Genomic DNA, 22,321 nt, shown 5'->3' with positions numbered 1-22,321 from the left:
AACTCAGAGCGTCACCACAACCTTTTTTTGGTTGGAGGAATAGCCTACCTGCATGTACTGGAAATGGTGCATAGCTTTTCAGGAGAACCAAAACCATCCTGACTTCAGAAGTCTCTCAGCTCAGGCCATTCACTACTGGCTATAAACAGCTCTTTCGTCCTCTTGCTCACTTCTCATGCAAGCTTTATGCTAACTCCAAGAAAGGTGTTTTAAGGAGGTCCTGCAGCATGCAGGTTACTGATACCATTCCGCTGGAGAGGAAGGAAGCTGAGCTGCGGTAGCGTAGGAGTGTGCAGCTGGGCCTCATGTACCTCAAGGCAGAGCCTTACAGTGATATGGCAGTGGGCAAAAGGAAGCAGCCTGCACCAGGGCCAAGAGAAGGACAGTGAGAGAGATAGTATTCAGAACACAGGCAGGAGCCCTTTGGCATTCTACATACAAAGCCATGCAGCTCCCTTTCTGTGCTTCTGCAAAGATGTTTTCCCTGCTTACAGGTTTAATAGGAGCTCCTAAGAGAGAAACCTGGCTGCAGTTAAGAGCAGAACTCGAAGCGCTGACTGATCTCTGGCTCACACATGCTCTGAAGGCACTGAATTTGATACATTCCCGGTAAGAACAGCTTAAAGAATTGCCTACCGGCTTGATCCAGGATCTCCTTTGCTTCCCTTTTTTTCCCCCCTCTAAACAAATCGAGACACATTCATAGGACTTTGCTGGCCAAACCTATGGGAGGCCAGTCTGCACATGTTTGCCAGACTTGAATTATCAAGGGTTGGGGTGAGCTTGAGATGATGAACTAGGCAAAAGAAAAAGTCTTTTTCCTTGCCTTTCTTTGGCTACCTCATCTGTGGCACACTTTTCATGTGGACAGATGTACAAGAGTAGGAAAGGGAGAAAAGGGCCCTTCTATCCCTGAACATGTTCACTCGAAGAACCCAGCATGGACATTACTACATGGTGTTTAAATTCCCACAAAACAGATCCTGGCATGCATGCAGTAAGGCTGCATCACTACTGCTAGTTTATGTTTTTTTCATTCTACTAAGTTGATAAAAAGACATTACCAGTACTCAAATTATCTGCCTCTAGCTGCATAATCTCCCAATGGCTTGGGAACTTCCAGTTGCAAGAAAGGTTTGCTTCCTACCATCTTTCAGTCTAGAGTAAAAGAGAGAAACACAGATTGCCACTTCTACTAACTTTTGTTTTCCAGGCCTAACTGTGTGAATGTGTTGGTCACCACAACTCAGCTTATACCAGCTCTTGCTAAAGTGCTTCTCTATGGACTGGGTACTGTCTTCCCCATTGAAAACATTTACAGTGCAACAAAAACAGGTAGGAGCAAACTAACTTAGGCATCCTCAAAGGTAGACTGAAGTTTTGTCCCTAAGTCAGGCACATACATCCAACCTGATCGCAACAAACAATGTGTGAGCTTTATTTTGAGCTCCATGTTTACACATTCTAATTCACATCCTGACTGCCCGCACTTAAACTAGTACAGACTGAAAAAAACCCCACACACAAACCCCAAAAAACAAAAAACAGTCTTCCCAAGTATTTCCATGGGGGAGTGAGCCTGAAAAATACCCACCCTATGGAGCATCTGCTGCATGTGGGATGTTCAACTGCACCCAGCTAGGAGGAGGACAGACTGACTGGATCTGTTACATACAGAAACACTGTTTGGGATCCTCTTATTCTTGCGGAGGGAACAAGTGTGCTGAATGAGCTTTATGAAGCTGTGTGAGTAATAAATACTGGTAGGGTTGGCTTGGGGCTTTTTTTTGTGTTCTGTTCTTTCTGGTGTGTGTTTGAACATCTAAGTTTTGTATTTTCATGTTTTTACTGCAACCAGAATGAACAGAAGAGGGCTCTTGAAACTGAATACCATGAGTGTTATATTAGTCTACCAACTGCTGGTCTAAGCAGTGCATCAGTCGCAAAGCTTACAGAAAACTGGCAGCACTTGGATGTCCTTGGTTGATAAAGAAAATGCTAGTAACTGTCACGAGATGGAGAGAATCCATCTCAGATGAAGATTCAGTTAGGTTCTAATTTCAAAAGAAAATGAGGAATGTAGCAGCAAGTTCAGTTAGGTCCCAGCTCCAGTTCCAGTACCTGAATGTTAGCCCCACCTGCTGTATGTGTCCAGATAAAAAAATGTGTCTTCTCTTCTGTTGCTTAGGAAAAGAGAGCTGTTTTGAAAGAATAATGCAAAGGTTTGGAAGGAAAGCCGTGTACATTGTAATAGGAGATGGTGTTGAAGAGGAACAGGGAGCAAAAAAGGTACAGTTTGTGGATGCCATGCTGGCTTCTCCCAAGTTTTCGTTTCAATTACCCTTTCTTTACTTAGGCATTTAATGAAGCTCCCTCCATTTGAAACAGTTTACAATTGGTCTCATTTCTTAATATGCAAAATACTCAACAACCTTGTGAGAAACTTTGTACTGTAAAACCCACCCACCTTGGCAGCTAGTGCAATTTTTCAGGCAGTGGGTGTGTCACATGTTCCAGGAATCATTCTTGCTTAATAAAGTTGGCTTTAAACACATGAAAAGGAAAACTCCAGTGTGTGATCTCAGATGAGCAAGCAGGGTGAATTTGAGCTACACATGTTCCTTTTGTAAATTCCAAATTATTGGAATTAGTTTTGAATTACTTATTAGAATATGCATATATACATACATGTATTTATGACTCATTGAGATCATAGGGTGTAACATCATTAGAGTGAATATCAAAGGGACTAGTACTGAGTTGCTGCCTTTACCAAAGATACAGGGATCAATGTGATTAATTTCACAAGCAAAATGAAATTGGGAAGATGTACTGAACACAAAGTAGAACAGAAACTGCAAAAGCAGTATGGTCAGGAATAACAAGCCCTTGGTAATATTTCATGCTTACTGCATAGGTGTGGCCCACTGACATTGGTAGCCTTAGAATTAAATGGACTAACCTGTGCATCCAGTTGAGTCCTCCAGTCATTAGTATCCACAGTCCACTCATTGGGATATGAGAACTGGAGTTTTAGGGACCAGTTGAAGCTTCTTTGCTTTGGGTAGACTGTAAGAGGAGAGGAGCTGGAACCCCAGAGCTTGGAAGAGAAAAAAGCAAAATTTGAAAAGACCAAAGCTCGCGTTCTGCTTACAGTGATTGTGGGGGATAGAGGCAGGCAGCTAGAAATAGAGCAAGGAATATCTTCTGCCATACACATAGGATATCAGTGCAGGAGTGTTAGAAACATGGAGAGCAACAACCAAAGATCTGAAGGAAAGCAGTCAGGTACATCAACTGAATTGTACAACATGACAATTGAACAGCCAAAGTTTTCATTCTAAACTTTAGAACAGAAACCTGCCTGGAATCTCCATTTATTTGGTTTTACAGGGACAATTTGTTAACGGCAAGCACTATTTGCAAGATGTCTTTGTACATCCTGGCTCTTGTGCTCCTGATGTGCCTGCAGAAATATGATTGAGCTGCATTTGCTTCAGGGGCATTGCACATCAGTTGAGCTGCAGGAACTGACTGCCTAAGTTCCATCTTCAGCAAACCGGTTAAGTTTTAATAGGCACACAGGTGACTGGTGTAGCTCAGGTGATGTACAAAATATTACATCACAGGAACTCAGCTATACAGCTGAACCTTGTGCTGGAGGACCTGTCATCTCATTCCGAATGAAGATCCTGTAAAGGCTTTCCAAGCAAATCTGAGCTCATTGGGTGCACAAGCCCAGGAACAAAGGGATCCCAGCTGATAAGGTGATGGACACATGTTCTGTCCCCAGAATTGTGTCTCAAGTCATCTTCAAAGCAGCAGAAACCCTCTTTTTTTACAGTGTATTTATTTCCCCTGGCCCATGGAAGCAACAATACCTGCGTCCACCTTGGAAAACTAGCTAAATCTGCAAATTATTCTACAGTTCATGAAGGGTTAAGGAATTGTCAGAGAAAAGTCCAAAATGCATGACTGGGAATGAAGTGATAATAGCCTGCTGCTTTTGACAGCCCAGTGCCATACTTCAAAGGCAGTGGGTCAGTGAACATGACTGCATCAAAGGCTGCAGGGGCTCTCTGGCTGTATGAAGAAGTGGGAAGGTTCAACAATCTTCTGTGCCAGGATTTCAAGAGCCCTCTTGCTTGTGTCTCCTGGCCTCAGCAGCTCTCCCATTAGTAAAGCACATTCTTTGCTGGGCTGTTGGCTCCTTTGATTGATGACAATCATTAGTCAAGGCTTCTACACACCTGAGCTTTATAAAAAAAAAGGGGGGGGGGAGGCAGGCAGAGAGCCTTTCACTGTTTTGCCGACAGCACTGATAATATCTCTGTTTTAGTGGGTCATTTTTCTTCACCTGTCTGATGAATGATAAATCTGCAAATGCTGAACAACAGGAGTGGCTGGGAGGCCAAGTTTTCTTCTCATTTAAGAAAGAAAAATAGATAATTTAATGGAAGGGGTTTAATAACAACCAGGGGAGGGGGGAGGGAGAAGGAAATAACTTTTCCCCTTAAAGTGAAATTGCAGAGCAATGGATTCCAATTGCTTCAGATGTCTGTGTTTGCTTGCTGCCTCTACACACACTGATAAATAGCTTGAAGGAAACATTTGTTTACTGATGGGCAACATACCAGAGGGAAACTTGAGTTGTATTTAAACATCAGAGAAGTGTAAATAGACACTCTGTAAAATAAACATCTGGAACCACTGCAGGTTTTTTTACACAGGTACATACTCTTGGAAAAGGAACATCTCCCTTCATCAGAATCATCTATCTAGGAAGTATATGTTCTCTAAAGTTTTGTCTAAGCTGTTTATCCAGAAGCGGTATGTTTACGGTTGAATTATTTACAGTGATAAAATACTCAAAAATTTTATTCACGTACTGGAAAGGGTGTAAGCTCTGTCAGTTAAGGCTTTCTATATGTTTGTAACTGCATATCACATACTGTGTGTTGTAACACATATCACAACATACCATGGACTACAGAGACCAGTATTTTGGGAGGAAGCTAAGAAAATCACAATCCAAAATGTCATTATAAAAATCTAAGTGCAGAAATGAGCTGTGTGATCTAAAGTAAAACCGCTTTAACTGTTTTGGAGAAGAAACAAATCCAGCTCAAACCCCAGGCTCACCAGAACATACTAAGAAAAGTTGTATTTCACATCTAAAAGCATGTTCTAATTACTTTGATGTTAGCTCTTTGCAAGCAACCACGGGGTCCTAGCAGTTGCTGATGATGGCAGAACTGTGTTGTTACAATGATGCTTTCAGAGTACTGTTTGTACCTTGCCAGATCACAGTTTCCATCCCTGGTCCCCGTGCCTATTGAACTGCACTTGTTTCACAGCACTTTAAAAAAGTTGATACTTCATCCTCTTTCAAATGCAAGTCTTGTGTTCCTGGAATATATTCACAATTTTAAAGAGATTAATCAGGATATTATAAAGAAGATATACTAAGTAAGTCACAGGTAGTTGACCTTTCCAGATTTTGTCCAGGTGCTAAGATTTCAAGTGGAACTGGCTGGTTAGAACTCGGACATTTGTATACATGATTTCAGATTTATCACCGTAACTATAAATTGAAAAACAGGGAGGCAGGAGAAGAATATAAGCTAGTCTCTCAAAAACAGGAATTAGGAAAGTTTTTTGGGGACTGGCTGTCTTACGAGCCTATCGCACCTTTTGCTGAAGCAGCAGTTACACTAAATGAATAATTGATCTGAGCAATGATACCAGTTCCTACATTTCCAGAAAATGCAGTATGGCATACTGTTCCAGGTAACTGGGAAAGGGAATTGTTAGGAAGCATTTTGACTCTGTGTGTTATTTTATTCTTTTGTTTAGGTTTTTATAAATTTTAATAACTTTCTTTTATGATATATATTGTTTACTTGTCTGTGAAGCACTGACAACAGCTTTCTACAGTGATGTTCACCTAAAATTGTTTCTAGAAATACTGCAATTCTAGAAACATTCCTAATTAATCCATGAAAAAAAATAGGGAGTAAAGTTCAGTAGCTAGTACAATTCAGAAAGTCAGCCTGCCCATGTCCTTCATCATCTCTGAAGCAGGACACTCCTAAATTGTGGAGGATCTGCCTTCCTCTCTGCATAGGAGAAACAAACATATCAGCAAATAGGCACTTCCCACTCCGTTCCTTCCTCTCCAAGATGCCTGTGACACCATGAGAACCTGGTGGCCCAAGTAAAAAGCTCTGTTCCCAAGGGTGCAAACTAAGAAAGTTGTTTTGATCTCAGTATTAACCAAAAACCAAAAAATACCCTCTTTTGGTTTCACTCTAGCACAACATGCCATTCTGGAGAATCTCTTGTCACGCTGACCTGGAAGCTCTTCGGCACGCCTTGGAACTTGAATATTTGTAGCAGACCCCAACATCTTAGCACTGTGAGGGCTTCACTCAAACTATTACATCGGTTCCACCTATTCCTCAACATTTTCTTAGTAAAAAAAAATAAATCCCACAGCAACTGCAGTTTTTCTTTTTTTTGAAGGAGAACTCTTTCAGTGGAAGCCTTTAAGAACTTGCAGCCAAAGAACATTGTGTCAAGTCCTTCTTCCTTTGGACAGAGGAAAAGCCTTCAGATAACTCGCTGGGGATCCTGCAGTTACGTGGTTAAGCCGGATGCGTAGAGCTGTAACTGCCTTTTTGCCATCAATGACAAACACAACAAGTCTTGGGTCTACTTGTCAGTTTTCTTGCTTTTGAAAGGGGAAAAGGACATAGTAAGGAGTCTCTGCACAGTACATGACATCACATGGGACCTTCTGAAAATAAGAGTGAAACTGTTGATTTTTTTTGTATTTTTTTAATTTATGAACTAATCTCATTATTCTGGTATTAAGCTCTGTACCTGTGTTTTTAATCTGGCTTTTTGTGGTGGGTGGGTGGGTGGGTAAAGTCTTACCATTCTAAATTAATAGTTCATTTCTCCAGAACAAACTCTTGGGAAAATCATATTGTGTACATTAATAATGACACATGGTACTGTTGGTAAGAACTATAGCTGTGTTTTTAAATCTTACATAGATGGTATGTGGACCGTGCATGTGTCTACACGGTGCCTTATGCTGCCATCTTGGTTTTGGGGGTTGGGGGTGGGGAAAAAGTACCTTGTGATGAGTGAAAGGCATTAAATAAAAACATGTTTACATTTTGGGGGACTAGATTACCTGCCTTCTCTTGTCTCCAGCCCCTCTTGGATCTAGAGGTACATGTAGAATATATACTCCCTGTTTCAAGGTGGGGTTAGACTAGAGGGACTCTGAACAGAGCCCCTTGGGTGCAAAATGGAGTCTGTAGCCAGCTATTCTGTCTGTTGGTGGGACAAAGACTGAAGACAGCGACTGTGTCCACTGGGAGAGAACGTGGGCACTCAGCAAATCTAACTTGTCCTGCAAAGGAAGATAAAGGGCAAGCAAATACTGCAGTTGCGCATATTTATTTTTATGTAAATAAATGCATCTACAAGTAAGTTTCAACATTAGAATTTCGGCTAAGCTGGCCTGTTAATTCTTGCTGTCAAAACATTTCAGTTCTCTGGGCCTGGATGAATCTCTAATTTACTTTCAAAACTGCTCATTCTTGCTTGCTGTGGCACCAAATAACCTCAGAAGGATCAGAGCCTCACTGGAACAAGGTGTTAGAGAGATGCAGCAAGTAATACAATCCCCTTATCTATCATGTGTGAATCAAAATCAATTTAAGTAAGGGTTACGCAAGTTACAAGTGCTACGCAAGCCTGCATGATACTGTTAACATCTAAAAACATTTACCTCGAGACAGATTCACTGCTAGATCTGAGAGGGGATTTTCTGCCAGACTAAAACAGAAAATCTGATCTCAAAATAATGTGATCTCAGTCTTTGGCTCAAAAGGTAGCAGCCATGCAGCAGCTGTAAAACATGTTAGCTATACTTGTCAACAGCAGGCATGAACAAAACATCCTTTAAGTACATGCTTTGGAGGCATTTGCAAAGAGCTGCTCTCTGGGTTGAGTACAACACAAAACAAAATAAAAGGTGATTTTTTCTAGCAGAGGTTTTGCTTGGCTTGGGGCCTGCTGAGAAGCAAGTCTGGCAGAGTTTTCCCTCAAGGTTTTCCAGCTGTAAGACTGTCACAAGTGGGAAGTTTTATCACAAGTCAAGGAAATCAAACTCAGTGGAGAATTGACTGATGCTTCCAAGATAAGCACACCTGTAAATAAAACCTTTGAAAGAGGAACAAATGCCAGGGATGGCAGGCTCCTAAGAAAGCACAACCTCAGCTTTTAACACCCTGTCAATCAGCTAATTGCTCTTCCTTGAAATTTCAAATTTAACACCTGCCTTAATTGAGTCAATTATCTGAGTACTGATTTTTTTTTCCTAAAGCTTCTAAGAAGATTTTGCTTTCTGAATGTATTTAAAGATTCTCAGGCTCTCTTGTTTTTGACTCTAAAGTTCTTGGCAGAGGCCTGTTCTCTGTTAGTGCCTGCTTGTGCCTCCACGTACCATTGCTACAAGTGATTTCTCCATATTCCTCCCAGCTAATGATTTTTACTTACCCACAAGTAACACAGCTGATGAGGGTGATGTACACCAGCATTAGGAACACTTGTTTGTCAGACAGGCATACCAGTTCCTTCCAGTCCTTGTGGCACATGGTCATCTCTCACTACAGCAAGAGTATCAAGATTTAGTGTTCTCGGCAATCTGTGATGGCTGGAAGAGGGGATCTGTAATAACTTTTTACTCATGAACACACAAAAGGCCTGGGAACACATGCACACACATGTACAGGCCTTGCTTAGCTCTTTCACCTGTGTTTTTATGCATTTCTACATTGTTACAGCATAAAATCCTTTCTTAGTCACATCACTAACCAGACAGGAGTACAACTATGATGTGACAAGGTTCCCAAATAAGTTGCAGTATAACTGAATCTGAGGTAAACAAACCAAGCAAGTCATGCTAGTACCATTATTAGAATGCATAGCTGATACCAAGATCTGTTCTGTCAAAAAATGTTTAGTATGTTAGTACATGTCTGAAGCTCTTAATACAGACTTTTTGTATCTTAAATACGAAAGGGGATGTGAAAGATGTACCTGCTGAGATAATATGGGTTGAAGTCCTGAATGGGACTTGTAAGCATGAGGGCGCAGTAGCTGCTATCACAGCTCCTTTCTGACTCTTCAAGGACCAAAATACTTTCCCAAACAAGAAAAAATCCCCACCACCTGTACTGACATGACATATTCATCACATTTCCAAGAGTATCATTTGCGCCATCATTTCCTTATAGATAACTAATATGAATACAATGCCGCAGAGTAAAAGAAATCAGCTTTTAAAAACTAGCGATTACTGATTGCTAATGTTCCCATAATTTCATGTTCAGATCCTTTCTACACCATAATCTTAACAGGTTTTGTAATCCTTTGTAAAGGAAGCAGAGTCTTGCCTGGCAGCCAGGGTGAACACTTCATTGCTAGTGTGAGCCTCTGCCACCACTTGGGCCCCAGACATACATATTTTATTTCTGAAAAATCCAGGACTGACTTAAAATGCTAACACTAGAAGTGGTAACAATCTGCACCTCACATGTCCTGCAGACCCCTTAAAAACGTTCATGCCTGTTCAGCTGTAGCAGAGCAGAAGAGCCAGGTCGGGCCCTGTTCCAGAAGGGTGAAAAATCAAGTACTTTTCAAGCAGCCAGCAACTGTTACAAAACAGAGCAAAGCTAAGGGTTATCGGGGAGTGTGTAAGCCTTCCACTCTAAGCACCAGCCTGGGACAGCATCACCAAAGCGGTTAAGACTAAAGTAACAGCTGCTGATCAGAGCAGCGGCCTTGTGCCAAGCTACCACAGCCGTCTGCGCTGCCTCCGTTTCAGTCTGTCCAGATAAGCACAATGTACATGTGCTAAATGCTAAAAAAGCCCTTCAGGAACTGCGAAAAACCTCCCCCATTGATTTGGCAAGGCTGCGATCAAAGATAGAAACCAGATTCTGGTTTTTCCTCAGGAACAGCTGCTGATTTGGGGTTGTTTGGGGTTTTTTTTTTTCTTCCAGCAGTGCAAGGCAGACTGAGTATTTTGTCTTTTATAATAGAAATTGAATTTAAGTTAACAGCAAAGGCAGACACCGCAAACTGTTTTTAAAATATTTTAAGCACTTTACAGGTAATCCCCAGGCTATTGCAGACTCACAACATGTTTACTGTTTGCATTTTCAATAATTTCCTAGAAAAATGAATGAAAAATTTGGATAATGCAGGTTGCCTATTCGGGCCAGAAATTTCTCAGACAGGAGAAAAGTCTGATGTAGTCCACCCTTGCATTATTATTATTATTATGAAATTAAGGGCAGTAATTCACTTGTTACATGCTTTTAGAAAGGATGGAGTTTTAAATGCCAATTTCTCTAAGTATGCAGCCAGATTTCTTGCTGTAAGAGCACCACAAGTGCTGATGGTCTGCTGCAGTTACTTAAAACACTGCAGTTTCACGGAGATAAATTACTTTATACATACGTGCTGTGGCCTGTCATCCCAAGAAGGGTGTTCTAAGGGCCAGAGAAATTCTTCTCACTTTTCCTAGAAGTGTTTAATGTTGCTGTGTTACCTTTTCCTTCTCTTCTAGTGTTTCTCTGTCATCTGTCCTCTGTCAGGTAAGGACTTTCCTCTCTTACTGTACTTGTTCTTAAGGAATATACTGCAGGTTTCCTCAGAGCCAAGGTTTTATCCCTGAAGTTTTAATTAGCTTCAGCGTGACCAGAGCTTTGTATCTAATAATACTCAACAGACTTCCAAGGTACTGTGCAAAAATTTATCATAATAATTCACAGTATCCTTTCTCTTCCACTTTTCACCATAAGGTTTTCTTGCATGCCAGGATTCTAAATAAGAAGATAATAGTTTATTTTTAACAGACAAAATTTGATAACAAACATACCATTTATTTCAAGATGTAAAATGTTTGTGGAACAAAACCTGGAGATTCTATACCTTTTCCTGAGTTTCAGCTACCTACGTTGCTGAAAAATGAGCAAAGAACAATAGCAAATTCAGTTGTGAAGGCCTTTTATCCTGAGAGCAGGGAACTTACTTACTGAACGCTTAAAAGGAGAAGTAACAAAAGAAGCAACACACTTACTGGAAAACATGCAACCACAACAAAGATCATTCAGAAATTAAGAAGACAGATGGATTCATGACCCATGCTGTCACTAGGAATCGGAAGTCAAGGAATTCTGCCAGTAGACAGGGATCGGAAACAGCCTTTCTGGGCATGGTTGCTTTTCCTATCACCTCTAGGCCCTACAAGCACTGCCGCAGAGAGGAATTTAATGGAGTTGCTATTGTTGCTCCTTTTTCTAAGGCTGCCTTTTGCTCAGCACATCAAATTTCAGTTCTGCCTACGCTTTGGTCTGGCTTAAAGCTCAGCTATGTTTCCTAGCTCAGTGCACCTTATCTGATAAGCAGTATTCGTATACACATCCTTTGAGCCCATGCAGCATGACTTGCCACGCTGCACCCACATAACACACTCCTTTTGCAAAAGCCTGACGAGTTTTGCAGGGACTGATCCACACCACACACCTGCTCTTCCCCACATCCTCTTCAGGTGAAGGACTGAAACAAAATATTACTTCCCCCACCTCCCCCCCATTAACCTTATCCTTAGGGTCTCTCCAGCCATCTGCTCTCAACTGCCGCTTCTGGTAAGTCGTGGAGTGCAACACAAAGTAAGTATAGCTCTTAACAACCAAAAAAGCCATTGAGATGACACGCACCAAACCAGAATATCTTGTTAGGTCTCTGCCTTCAAACTTCTAGTTGTTCCATTAAACCAGAACATCAACCTGAACCACTTCTGAAAACGGCTTTGACAAAAATCAGACTTGGGCCTTGCCCAGCTTTGAATAGTTCAGATGCAGCAACAGAATATAGCGTTTTGTCCGATAACCAGAAAACTCCAAAGAAAATAGTTGCAAAAATACACGTCATCGTTGGGGATAGAAGGACGCGCTGCAATTGCGCTACTTAACCCATTTCCTCTACCGAGTTTTTCATGCGTTCTCCCGTCTGACCGCCCGAGGGCAGCCGGGCTTCACAGGAGGGCCCCCAACGCAGGAATGCCAGCCACCTCCCCCAGACAGCTGCCTCCCAAAACCTTGGTGTGTGAAGTCCGTTTCGAAGTTCTGGAGTCACAGCTGTCTTACCTGAGGAGCGTTAGGTAAACAAAACCAAATTCTCAGCATTTAGCCATTTTCCTCTGAGGTACGCAGCTGGGCAGATAAGGCAAGCATAGCAGACCTAACACTGGGCAAGGACTCAAGAGTGGTATTTTGTATAAAAATGATTTTTTAAAAGGGTAGAAGAATAGAAATCTCATTGTTTGTAAAATGCCTTCAGTTAAGATGCAGCTGTACAATCGTTTTAAAAACTAGCCTCTGATTCACACGGAAAAGACAACTAGTCAGAGGGACTTTGGTCCCATGGTTCTACAGCTGTGGAAAGGATGAAACACCAGCATTCAACGGGCTGTAGATTAGCTCGACTGAGCACAGATAGCAGAACCTACAGCACCCCCTCTGAAATGACACATCTGTACTGAGGAGGATGAAAGACTGGACAGACTATGATCCTCTTGGCTGCTCCGTGTTCCTCTGCAATTTAACCACTTGAATTTCTACGATTTAAGCACTGAAAAGCTAATTCAGCAAGAACCAGTACAAGAAGCTGACAGCACAACTGATGGCAAATTCTTAACCCCTGCATTCACAGCCAGCCCACACAGTTCCAGTTTGAACATAATGGCCTCTCTGCAGCCAGAACTGCCAGCCAGGCTGTGGCTACTGCCGCGCTTCCAGCTGTGTGGCGCTGACCCACCTATCTATGTCTGCTCCTTGCATCCATATGCCTCAGGCTTCTGTGATGAAACCTTGCTATGGTAAACTCCATCCAGATCATACCATTTTGGGGGCTAAAACAAAAACCCAGAGCACCTGGAATGCGGTCCTACCTCCTACCTTCCTGAAGTAACACTAAAGCTAGGAAAACACTGCCACCACTGGGTAAAGCTTTGGAGTTGACTGGCCCAGATAAGGAACACCAGTGTCAATCTCCCCTCCTTCTTCCTAACTGAAGGCCCACGTGATAATGGAAGATAATAATAATACAGAGATTTCTAAGCTCAAACTCCAAGACAAGTTAGTTTTGTCCCCCAAACCAGAGAAATCAGCAGTAATATGCCCACATGGCTTTCAGTGGGTTGTAACAGAAGATGGCAAACCCGAGAGACACCCAGTGCCTGTAGCTGAAGGGTGAAAACAAGTTTTCCCAGGGTGGTATATGGCCAAAGAGGCTTTTCATTATTTACAATTTAATAGCCCCCAGCCCCCATCAACTCAACACCTCATCATTGGCATCACCCTTTGCAGCTAGACAATGAAAGAACATCCATCCACTCTGACTTCAATCCAGGACTGAGTCAGGTGCCGCAACTGATGAACCTTCACCGTCAGAAAGAGGTAAAAATTCCAGAACCAGCACAGTAATTCCCAAACTTGGTTTCAAGATAAACAAGGGGTATGCTACATAGGGTAGAGGGATACTCTAGGCACAAGTGATGGATGCAGATTATCCCTAGTAATGGGATTCGATCATATATAAAACAAAGTTGCAGCCTATCTTTTAAATTCATATCACATCAGTGCCATCTCCTCCCATAATGTCCAAGCCAGAGATGTTTCTCCTTCACTTTAGTTAATGCAAAACAATCTTCAGAAAAACAACAAACTTCATACCATAACCAGCTAAAATGTGGAAAAAACATAGTCAACAATATCCACGATGATACCTTGGATATTGACCTGGTAACTCTTGTTGGGAGTTACTATTTTATACTTATATAAACCTTTACTAGAATTTGGACACAAAGAAAGAAAACAACTCTTTTATAGAAAAAACAATGCCCATTAAAAGAAAAAAACACAGGTTGAAACAGGCTTCAGAAAGCAGTGTGGTTTCCTTATAACAATTTTTGACTTGTTCATCTCTTTCCTTTTTTTTCCTGACACAAGAGCTTGTTTCAGTGATACCAGCATTCACATTACATGGGGAAGGCCAAAACATCATTTTAAGCTTTCAAGATTTGTGCTTTCCTTTAAACAGTAGCACTGGGAACATTAACTTTAGTTGTTTTACAAATGCAAGTAACAAGGTAACTACAGGAGTAGGAACTTTAAGACAATATTCATAGTAAGGTTTTATAGTGAGCTATTTCATTAGCTCTCCGTTTCTTCTAACAGATAATTAAGACACACACAGCAGTCTTGCCCAATTCATGCCCTCTTAGGGGGCTACAACCATACTCATCATGAAAGTCCCCATTTGTAATCCACAAATACACCTAACAAAACCACACATATCGGTCCAACCCCAATCCAACCAATGAATAAATGTTACACAACAAGCAATGGACCTTTACTGCTGTTAAAGCTGAGAGAAAATGGATGCTACCGAGTTTTATACATAAATGGCTTCTTATTTAAAGACTGCCAACGCTGCTTTGTTTTTTCTCAGATTTGACAGGCTTGGATTCAAAGGTCCCACACTTCTGAGACAGAAGATCCCAACATAAGTGAAATTATCTATGATCTGGAGACTGTGCAGAAATGGACATTCATCCAGACTGAAACGAAACTGGAAATCCAGGAACACAGAACATTCTTCTAAAACAGTTTAATAAAAAAATTGTGAAGTTTCTTGAAAAATTGGAGAAACCCAAAGCATATCGTGTGTGTCACCTTAGTCACAAAGAAACACAATTGTCAAAAAAGATATTTAAGTTTAATACAAATTTTATACAAAGAAAATGTGAAAAAATACTTCCATATGCTAAAAGCAATTATGCTTCACAAATAAGGCCAGCTAGGCTATTTTTGACACAACTGCAATTCACGAATATTCTGTTCTCGCTTTTTTCTTCTAATACTTTTTCCCCTCTAATATGGGTACTAGCTGGAGACTGTACAAACCGCATTCTTTTATAAACAATGGGAGAAATCAACATGACTAAAATGTACAACAGAATGTACTGGAATGATATCATACAATTAATTTTCTCATATACATACATCACCTTTGCTTTGTTCAATGCTTTCGTTTTACACAACATACAAAATGGTACTACAGTATAAGTGTAACAGACAGCATTTTCATGGGTTACTTTCTCTCATACTGTACTGTTTCATGCTTACATAAAAACATAAATTCCATCATATAAATAATACATGCTCTGGCCCAGCATCAAAAGTCATTTGCCCATGTTTCCCGATCCATGTTTTTCTCCACACCTAGTTCTTGTTCCAAGTCCTTTTGGAGGATTTTAAAAAAAAACAAACCGAACTGTGAAGCATAGGAAAAACTTTTCTCAATCTTTGATATCAATGATCAGAAATCATGCTACAACCAACTGGTATTACACTTTCCAACTTTTCTAATATTAGGCTGAATGAAATTTTAACTTATTTTTAACCTGTAAACAACATAAATTTTAACGGTCTGGTCGTTGTAAAAAATAATGTAGAACTTTGTGTATTTCAGGTCCACAGATTGGAAATGTCGTAATTTGCCTAATACAATTAACTGAATAAAGATACCCTTCATCACTTGGTTGCTCAAAGAAATTCTACAAGAGTTTCAAAGTGCAGAAATTTTTTTCAATCCAAATGCAAATCAAGTTGTTCGGATTCTCATGATTGCATTATTTGATGCGTAACTGCAGTTTCCCAAGACCAGTTTTCAGTGTTAGCTTGTGATAAGGCTGTTTCAAACCTTCCTTTTCCAACTTCAAACGCTCTTTATAAGTTAAAGTCAATACAAATATAAAAAGGAGATGGTACTCTAACTTTAATGACATCCACAAATTGTACATTATTTACAAAAGAAGCATAGATTTAATATGGATCTTACCTGTCCTCAGCTTTTCTAAGCCAGCGCTAATGCTTTACATTAATGTAGTGTAGTTAATGCTTTGTACACATATACAAAGCTAAAGTCTGAACCTTTGAGGTTAATCCAAAGAACTGTGTTTATTTTTCACATTTCTATTAGATTTATTTATTCCAACAATTGTATGGACTTCTTGTTAGCAGTTAGACTCTTCGTACTTGGACTGGCATTGTGGTCTGAACATATTGAACTCCAGTTCTCATTGCCACTGTCCCAGCAGAAGGACTTACCACTACAGGAATGGTCTGTGGATTAAAACCAAGAGAAACATATCGTTATGTTAAAGGTCACATAAACATGACCACAGAAAGAGAGATCTATTTTCCAGGGGAAATCCAGAATAAGTTTCAAAGTTTTCTGCAAGAACTAATACCTTTATTACCGCAATAGTACCTCATTCCAGGGTAGAAAGTAGTGTATTACTTCCTATAGCCAAGAGTGGTTCTGTATTATTATTACTACTATATATCTACAGGGACAGGTGGTCCTACAGGTACTGTATACACTATGTCTGTGCTTGGAGAGTTAGGTTTTCATAGTTACATCCAGTTATGTATTTTCCCTAATCTAATACATGGGAAGAGGAAAAAGGGCTAAGAAAATCCTTTGTCGTTTGAAAAAGTTTTGACAAATCAAACTGGAGTACAAAAATACCCTTGTTTATAAGTATATTCTTGTTACACATTACTTAAATCTTTTTCCCCAAAAGGAACTTCCCCATGCATTCAGTCTACACAGAGGAGAACAAAGAACATCCATGTGAACAAAAAAGTACTTAAGTTAACTTTTGCACAAATCAATAACAAAAACATCAGCATTATTGGGAACTGTCTTATACACCCTGTAAAAATATTAATATATAATAAACTTTTCACTTCCATCATACAGATCATGATTTATAGATCTTGACAAATGATGTTTCAGGACATCTCTATAGGTGGTAATTGATTCTACAGATGCAGAGACAAAGGCACAAGAATGTTAAACAATCTGGTCAAGATCACATCACTCTGGAAGATCTGGAAAAGGATTTATTGAATCTTAAGTCTGTATCTTAACCTTCCTCCAAAAATGTGAGAAAGTCTAGAAATGTCTACACCATACAAACTGCAAGTATGTTTTGATACAATTCCAGTGATGCACAACTGGTGATCAAACAAATGCATCCATTTCAGTTCACAATATTTTGTGGAAGAAACAGGAAGTGAGATTTTGAGGAATCTGAAAGGGATGCACAGATCTTCCCCCTGATGGTAGTGTGACATTCCAAAGAGAACACGGAAGAAGAAATACAAATTCACTGAAGCCCAATGTTTCCCCACACTGTTTTAAGAAACCACATTACTGTCTTAATGGTATTCAACAAAGATTGCGAGTATCCCTGCTGAGATGGATTATAGCCTAGAGTGTTTATCAGCTCCTTTGTGACAAAATCTATGCCTTCCAGAAGCCTACTCATTCCATTCCCTGGAATGCAAAGACGATGAATTCATATTTTACATTATTTTAACTGCAGAAAGAATAAAAACCAAACATGGAACCAATTTGCTAAATAAATTCAAGATTACTGCCATTTTGTAATGATTTCAGATGTCTATAGAGGGTTCAATGGAAATGGTACCCAGAAGATACACTGGAAGTTGTTCAGAGGAGGAAATTCCTAGTTGGACACCAAGTGCAAATTGAACCCTAAAGAAGCCATTAGGTAAGTCACTGTTAGTACTACAGGTGGGGAAATTAAGGTTGCCACAGTCCCCTTTCAAATATACACACACAAATGAAAAAATTAAGTTTCAGTTCTTACAGCGATCAGGATATGGAATGTGTGAGACTCCTTAAATGTGTTAAGATCATTCCCTGAGAGGTAAATTTTCCACCTCTGCCAGTTTTACACATATGTACATTTTGCATACATATTAAACATGCACTAAGGTTTAAAATTATTTAAATTGCACGTGCAGTCATTAGAATACAGAGGTGTCTGTAGCTGTGCAAGACTAATGCAAATGTGTACAAAGTTTTAAACATGCACAAATAAAGGTTGAAACCTTTCAGACGTTCCAATTATGCTTTACAGAACTCAATACACTTTGTATTACAGAAAACCAATGAAGGTAACTGCCATTTTTCTGAATATTACACAAAACCACCTTATGATCTTACAACCTCTCAGCTATTCACAAAAGAGCCTAATGTCTTTGATGTTTGCTATTTGATTTTAAAACACATATAAACCTTGTTGTTATGGTAATTCAGTCCAAGCAACTTAGGGCCAATGCTGCAAAGGTGCACAGTGCTCTCAGCTGAGACAAAATGAGTCGAGTTAAAATGCTGCTAGGAATGTGAGAAGTCATGTTCCCCACTAAGCGCAATAACATTTGTGTGGAATATAATGGCCATAAAATACTGTATGTATGTGTGCATGTGCACGTATTCATAGACAGACACACACAGAGGCATGTATCCTGCAGCTTGTGGGGGTGTATTGGGGGGGGTGTGCACACACACGCATGGGGGTGTGTACGCAAGGAGAGAGAATGACAGAGTAACTTCTATAGCAAGTTAGGCCTCACAATCACCGTGTGATTAAGGTACACTGTTAAATTAATACATAGTTATTATTATAAATTATCTAACTGCAGTCAGAAAATTAACTGAAGTTATTTATCCACACATGGGCTTCTCTGTTGAACCCACCACTGAGACTGAGCATGCCATTCAGTTACCAGTGCAGTATCAGCATGTTTCCTTTTGGTAAGAAGAATGTCAGCTCAGATGCCATGCTGACTCTGAAGTGAGAACTGCAGAGCATGAGCAGTTGAAAGAATGGGATACTATGGTGCATAAAATACAAAACTGAACTCACTTCTGTCCCATCTCCTGTGACTGACACTATGGAATTCAAGTGTCCTTGATTATGTCTTTGATGGAAAAAAACAGGTCTGATTCCAATGCTATTTCTCGTAATTTCATAACCCTAATGTGCAAGACTGCATGGGAGATACACTACTGATGAATGCATATTTTCTTTCATAGTTACTGAGATGTTGCAGGAATATCAAGCATAGCTGAGAATTAATTAAATCTCTTTAGGATACCATAAACAAAAAGATATTTAAAAGATATTTAAATTCTATATATTTACATTGATGTTGCGGTCAAATATATACATGAAACAGACAAATAACTAACATCATAATGTAAAATGGAAGTCTGACTGTCCTCAGTGCCTTTGCTATACTTAATGACAATTTCTGAATCACTGTAATAATGAATGATGAAATGAAAGGTGGAATGTTGCACAGCAAAATAAGACATTTTGCACTGCAAGTTGAGACTATACCAGTGAATTCATATCTTGATAGAACAGCAGATGGAGACAACCCCCCAGAAATACTGAGCAATTTTAATGCCAGGAACAGTACTACTGCAGACTTTAAATGATGATATTGTACTTACAATTGTGGGTTGAGTAGTTGGAATATAGGTGGTGGTCTGCGGTACCTGGACCAGTTTTATAGGCTGGTTGCTTGTCACACCTGTTGCTATCTGCAGAGACAGCACAGGCAACCTCAGTAGAAGTCTCAGCTTTTACATAAATTCCACCTAGTTGTTATTATTATTATAATATGAAATTTATGTTGGATGTTTTGTTTGTGTTAAAAATTTGCATCTTAATGAATTCACAGGTTACTTCTTTGTTAATAAAACAAAATTCAAATTATGAACATGATCAATGTATACAGCATGATGTTTCAGGTAGAACATCTATGTGAAAGCAATTCCAGATTTGTATAACTGGAATACTCCCTGGCAAAAGTTTTTCAGTAATTGATTTTCTTCCATCCCCCATTTCCCCAGTAATTCAAAGGTTGTGCTGCCACAAACAATGCATATGAACACCAACTGAGCCAGAGTTTAACTAACTTCACCAAAGCATTCAGGTGGAACAGCACATCCTTCTTCCCTCTCCAAATCTGTCTCCCAAGTTACTCCCTTAGATGACATGTCAAGTCCAGAGATCTAACATCAGACAGTAGCAAATGTGTCAAGAAATGAACACAGCTCTCTAGCTTACTATGCTTCCCAATTCTATAGGACTATCTCAATGAGACATCATGCTGGAATCACGATACTACAAAATTAGTTTGCTTTTAATATTTTAAAATACAACAAGGCTCCTACTGATATGGGGGATCATGTGTAAGGGTTTGAAGGATCAGCCCCCCCATAAACTTTTTCATTTAATAAATCTTGCATGGGCAGAAGAAAAACGATGCTGAAATTGCTAATAGTCAAGCCCTACCTATAAAGCAGAATCTTCTCTATAAACATTTTCTATATATGCAATGTTAAGTCCCTTTTATTAGAGCATTTGCTCATCCTTGCCTACTGAATACTATCAGAGTAGATGCTATGGAGGATTTCGTAACTGCACATTGCTCCGTTAACTGTAGATCCAGGTGAATTGTTGTATCAGTGTTATGGAACATTGTGGTACCCTAGTGGCAGTCTGTTGTGATAAAGTAAGTTGATTTGAATGCAGGTCTTGAGCTTGGCCTCTGAACCCCCAGGCAAGAAGGGCTTGGAAGTGCTGCAGTCAGTATTGCTTATCAGAAGGCAACTTGTATCGAAAGATCCAGACCAGAAGCTACACTGATGGGTCCTGGAGAGAGAGAGAGAAAGAGGTCCAGTCCCCTTTGGCTGGAAGGATGAGTCAAGCCAACACAAGGTTTTAGCGGGAATGAGTGAAGGGGAAAGGGTGTTCCCAGAGGGCAGAAGGAGATTTTTTTGCCAAGATGAAGAAAAAAAACCACAAGTCCCTATCTCACTCCCCAAATCACACTCTTTGAAATATGCAAATGGTCATAAATTCCTGGCTGATCCAGGGAAGCCTTTAGGGGTAGGTTTCAGAAAAATCTTACATATTATTTTTGTTTGAAGTGACCACAATGATACTCACTGTAACGCTCTCTTTGCTTTTATCAGCTGAACCTTCCTTTTCCTTAGGGGTGCTGGCTGCTTCTGTGGGTGTAGGCTGCACACTTGAACTGGGCTGAGATGATTTATTTAATGTTTCTGTGCTAATTTCAGTATCTGTTTCTTGCTGTGTTGCAGTAGCTAAAATAAAGGAAAAAAGAGAAAGTAGCCACTACTCAGGTGTACCAGTCCACAGTCACTTTTCACAGGCACATCTGCACCCATACAAATGAAGAATATTCAGTCACTGTGTAATCCACGCACCCTAACCCCCTCAGCTGTGAAACAGGCAACCCAGAGCAAGATTACCTGACTGTGTGCAAGATTTCATATGCTCAGGCCAGTGAGCTTGTTGGCAGGGATAGTCACAGTAGCTAGTATTCCAACAGCAATAAAAAATGGCCTCTTTCTTGCAATTAGCACACCACTGCTTCTTTTTAGTTTCATCCACTGCTTGCTGCTTTTCCAACTCCAGCTGCTTCTTCACCTCAGCAATCAAACGATCTCGTTCTTGTTCTAGACTCTGACGCATTTCAGCCATTGTCAGTTCTACTCAAAATGCAAAGAAAGATGAGTTTTGCATTTTCCACCCCCCAACAGCAAGGTGCAAAACAATAGTTTTCATGAGTTTAAAGACAATATGAAATTAAAACTAACAATCAAAATACTCCCTGAGTTTGGGCATCTCTCTTTCATACCTACTCAGCAAATGAAAGTCTTCCATCTTCTTTTCTTATTCTGGCACCATGGTCTTTACCCTTAACCGTTACCTTCCATTTGCTTAACACTTTAGTTCTCGATGTCCCAGAAAGGATCAGAATCCGGGTGTACTGGGCACAGCATAAACACAACAAGGATGTATGCAGCTGCTGCTATCATACTTTGTCTTTACAAGCCCAAACTTTTGTTCTGCTCCAATATTCCAAAAATACAGAGAATTATATTTCTTCTCTTGTCTCATAAATAAGTAAAAGCAAATAATTTGTTCATTATGTCTTGGTTTCTTTACAAAGAAAAATGTGGAAGTTCCAAGAGGGACACTGACAAAGTTGTAAAAACTCATCACTATGTGATTCAAGCTGTACATTTGAGTCTTACTTCAGGATTGCTCTGAGAGCCACCCACTATTAATGCAGTTATAAATTGATACACCTCAGTCACTATGAGTGACTATGAGTGAAAGAGGGCTTGAGAGAATCTTCAAGGAAGTGGGCAAATACAAATAAAGCATTCCAATTCTAGCCATCTTGACTCAGGATGAATCTTTGAGTCATCTGAAAAACTCCGAAGTTGACATACTTTCAAAACA

General features: G+C 40.0%; 2 protein-coding genes across 10 annotated transcripts in view; one reads left to right on the top strand and one right to left on the bottom strand.

The window, feature by feature from the left end:
* EYA2 (EYA transcriptional coactivator and phosphatase 2) overlaps positions 1 to 7,185 on the top strand; it is a 60,185-nt gene extending 53,000 nt beyond the window's left edge. Inside the window, exons 12-15 of the mRNA XM_010569686.1 lie at positions 495 to 609; positions 1,214 to 1,335; positions 2,189 to 2,289; positions 6,316 to 7,185. Of these exons, the coding sequence (XP_010567988.1) occupies positions 495 to 609; positions 1,214 to 1,335; positions 2,189 to 2,289; positions 6,316 to 6,396 (419 nt within the window). The 3' untranslated portion in view covers positions 6,397 to 7,185. The remainder of the gene's footprint in view (positions 1 to 494; positions 610 to 1,213; positions 1,336 to 2,188; positions 2,290 to 6,315) is intronic.
* A 7,669-nt stretch (positions 7,186 to 14,854) lies between these two features.
* The window catches only part of ZMYND8 (zinc finger, MYND-type containing 8), a 61,377-nt gene continuing 53,910 nt past the window's right edge, over positions 14,855 to 22,321 (bottom strand). For 2 of the 9 annotated variants that reach the window (XM_010569680.1, XM_010569682.1), the window contains exons 19-21: positions 21,322 to 21,561; positions 20,996 to 21,153; positions 18,525 to 19,581 (exon numbers count right to left, since the gene is read on the bottom strand). In XM_010569680.1, the coding sequence (XP_010567982.1) occupies positions 19,384 to 19,581; positions 20,996 to 21,153; positions 21,322 to 21,561 (596 nt within the window). In that variant the 3' untranslated portion in view covers positions 18,525 to 19,383. Of the gene's footprint in view, positions 16,278 to 18,524; positions 20,699 to 20,995; positions 21,154 to 21,321; positions 21,562 to 22,321 lie in introns of those variants that run through there. The other 7 variants (XR_774493.1, XM_010569681.1, XR_774496.1 and 4 more) reach the window with 7 other exon arrangements.

Source organism: Haliaeetus leucocephalus, unplaced genomic scaffold (assembly GCF_000737465.1).
Source record: "Haliaeetus leucocephalus isolate CR32 unplaced genomic scaffold, Haliaeetus_leucocephalus-4.0 Scaffold273, whole genome shotgun sequence".
NCBI classification, from domain to species: Eukaryota; Metazoa; Chordata; class Aves; order Accipitriformes; family Accipitridae; genus Haliaeetus; species Haliaeetus leucocephalus.
This window is presented reverse-complemented; position numbering and strand designations above follow the sequence as displayed.